Genomic DNA, 2,491 nt, shown 5'->3' with positions numbered 1-2,491 from the left:
GCCCCGTGCTGCTGCTGGATTGGTTCCGGCTTCTTTTTCCTGCTCTACCGGAGCTAGAGCAGCAGGCAGCAACCGCAGCAGCAGCAGCAGCAGCGGCAGCAGCAGCAGCAGACCCTGTAAACCCTCTTCTGAGTGTCGTTCGGCTGCCCCCTCAGCATGCTATCCAGCGCGTAAGAAGTAAATGCTAGGTTTTGATCTCAGCAGCAGCAGCAGCACTAGCAGCAGGAGCAGCAGCAGCAGGAGCAGCAGCAGCACTAGTAGCAGCAGCAGCAGCAGCAGCAGGTGCTTTGTGCGTTGCGTGCAGCTAGCTTTCTGGCCTTGCTTCGACGCTCTGATCCTGCAGTTGTATCGCCGTGGCGCCCACAGCAGCAGCAACGGCAGCAGCAGCGGCAGCAGCTCTGGGGGCCTCGCAGCAGCGGCAGCAGCAGCAGCTGCTGCTGCTGCAGGAGGCGCTCTGCTGCGCGTGCTGCTGCCAGCCAGCGGGCGCTGCGGAGACAAGGCAGCAGTCTTTGACTTTCAATTAATGGATTTGCTGCTGGAGACAAAACGCAGCAAACAAAATGATGCTCGAGGCCTCGAGGGCTGTGCTGCACACTTCTTCGCCCAGTTCAGGCAGAAGGAAAGGCTGCTGCTGCTGCTGCTGCTGCTGCTGGTTTGAGTGGCTGGGCTGCTGTTGGTGCGGCTCCGGCTACTGCTTTGAGTGGCTGCGCTGCTGCTGCGGCTGCTGCTGCTGCAGCAACAGCTGTGCTGCTGCGGCGGCTGCTGCTTTAAGTGGCTGTACTGCTGCTGCGGCTGCTGCTTTAAGTGGCTGTACTGCTGCTGCGGGTGCTGCTGCAGCAGCAAGAGCTGTGCTGGTGCGGCTTTGAGCGGCTGTGCTCTGGGGATTGTGCCAATGCCACTTCTGCTGCCTCCGGCGTTGGTACTGCTGCTGCTGCTGCCGGAGATTCTGAGGTCTATCCGTCTGGCTTCGCTGTGCTGCTTTTGGTGTCCAGGATCAAGGGTTTAGGGTTTAGGGTTTAGGGTTTAGGGTTTGTGTGCAGGTGTGGGGCCCCTCGTGGCTGCGAGCTGCTGACTGCCTCGTCCGCAGCAGATCTCACTTTGTGCTGCGGCTGGGGGGCCCCCGAGCAGCAGCAAAGGCGACTGGGGACCCCCAAGGGGCCCCTTTGAGCCCCAGGGGCCCCCAGGGGGCCCCTCTGAACCCTTTGGTGCTGCTGCCGGTTTGCTCGCCCCTAATCCTGGGCCCCCAGGCAGTTGCTGCTACCCCAGAGCCGCAGCGGCTGCTGCTGCAGCAGCGGTGGGAGGAGATGGTCTGGCAGCAGCAGCAGCAGCTCCAGCAGCAACAGCCACCGAGCAGCTGCAGCAGCGCCCCCACAGACCCTCCCCAAGCCGGAGGCCCCCCATCTGAAGGCTCCCCAGCTGGGGGGCCCCCCCCTGGGGGCCCCCCAGGTGGGGGCCCCCCAGGTGGGGGCCCCCCAGGTGGGGGCCCCCCAGGTGGGGGCCCTCCAGGTGGGGGCCCCCCAGGTGGGGGCCCCCCCCTCGGGGGCCCCTCGCTGGCTGACTCGGTGGAGGCCCTGTGGGCCCTTGGGCAGGGCCCAGCATCTCTGAAGGAGGAGCTGTTCGGGCCTCCCGACCCCAGCAGGAGCAGCAGCAGCAGCAGCAGCAGCTGCAGCAGCAGCAGCAGCAGGGGAGATGTTGTGTGGCAGGGGGCAGAGGGGAGGGCCGTGAGGGCTGTGGGGCCCCCGCTGCTGGGCCAGTGGGTGTCTGCTGTGTGGGGCGCGACTGGGGGCAAATGAGCTGCGTTTGTTTCCAAAACCCTTTCATTATTCATTTATTTTTAATTATTTATTTATTTATATATTATTTACTTCTTTATTTGTTTATTTACTGCTCATTTGTCCAGCTAGCTGCCAGTTCGCCGGCTCTTCCCCCCCCCCCGAGCTGTACGTACACCCCACCGGGCTGGACACCCACAGAGCTAGCAAGCCTCAGCAGCAGCAGCAGCAGCAGCAGCAGTGCCATAGAATGCGGGGTGATCGGTGCAGCAGCGGGGGACGTCTCTCTCGAGCTAGTAGCTGTTTCGCTAGCTGGCTTCCTACCTTCCTAGCTAGCTACCTAGCTTCTTGATAGCTGGCTAGCTAGCTAGCTAGCTAGTAGCTAGGTGTCTAGCTAGCTGGCTAGCTAGCTGGCTGGCTAGCTTCCTAGCTAGCTACATAGCTAGCTTCCTAGCTAGCTAGCTGGTAAACTGCTTCTCTAGCCAGGCCGGCTCGTAGTTGATCCACCAGCTATTAGGTAGCTAGCTAGCTAGCTAGCTACATAGATAGGTAGCTAGCTAGCTAGCTAGCTAGCTAGCTAGCTATGTAGCTAGCTAGTCAAATAATGGCCCGCGGGCTTGCTAGCCGCACAGCTAGCTAGCTCCTAGCTAGCTGCTAGCTAGCTAGGCAAACAGCAAGTGGCCTTCTAGCTAGTCAAGACAGACAAAAACAATAAACCC

The 2,491-nt window shown here is 61.1% G+C and overlaps 1 protein-coding gene across 1 annotated transcript; it reads left to right on the top strand.

Moving 5' to 3' along the window:
* Window positions 1-1,040: 1,040 nt before the first annotated feature.
* On the top strand, window positions 1,041-1,793 carry ETH_00016685 (uncharacterized protein; the record flags this gene model as incomplete). The annotated part of the gene is made up of 1 exon (XM_013379151.1): window positions 1,041-1,793. A coding segment is annotated over one exon (753 nt), but the record flags the coding sequence as incomplete, so codon positions are not given.
* Between the last annotated feature and the right edge of the window lie 698 nt (window positions 1,794-2,491).

Source organism: Eimeria tenella, genomic scaffold, assembly GCF_000499545.2.
Source record: "Eimeria tenella Houghton genomic scaffold, Eth_scaff1495, whole genome shotgun sequence".
Lineage (NCBI taxonomy): Eukaryota > Apicomplexa > Conoidasida > Eucoccidiorida > Eimeriidae > Eimeria > Eimeria tenella.
Note: the sequence above shows the minus strand (reverse complement) of the source record. Positions and strands in the feature narration are given on the sequence as shown.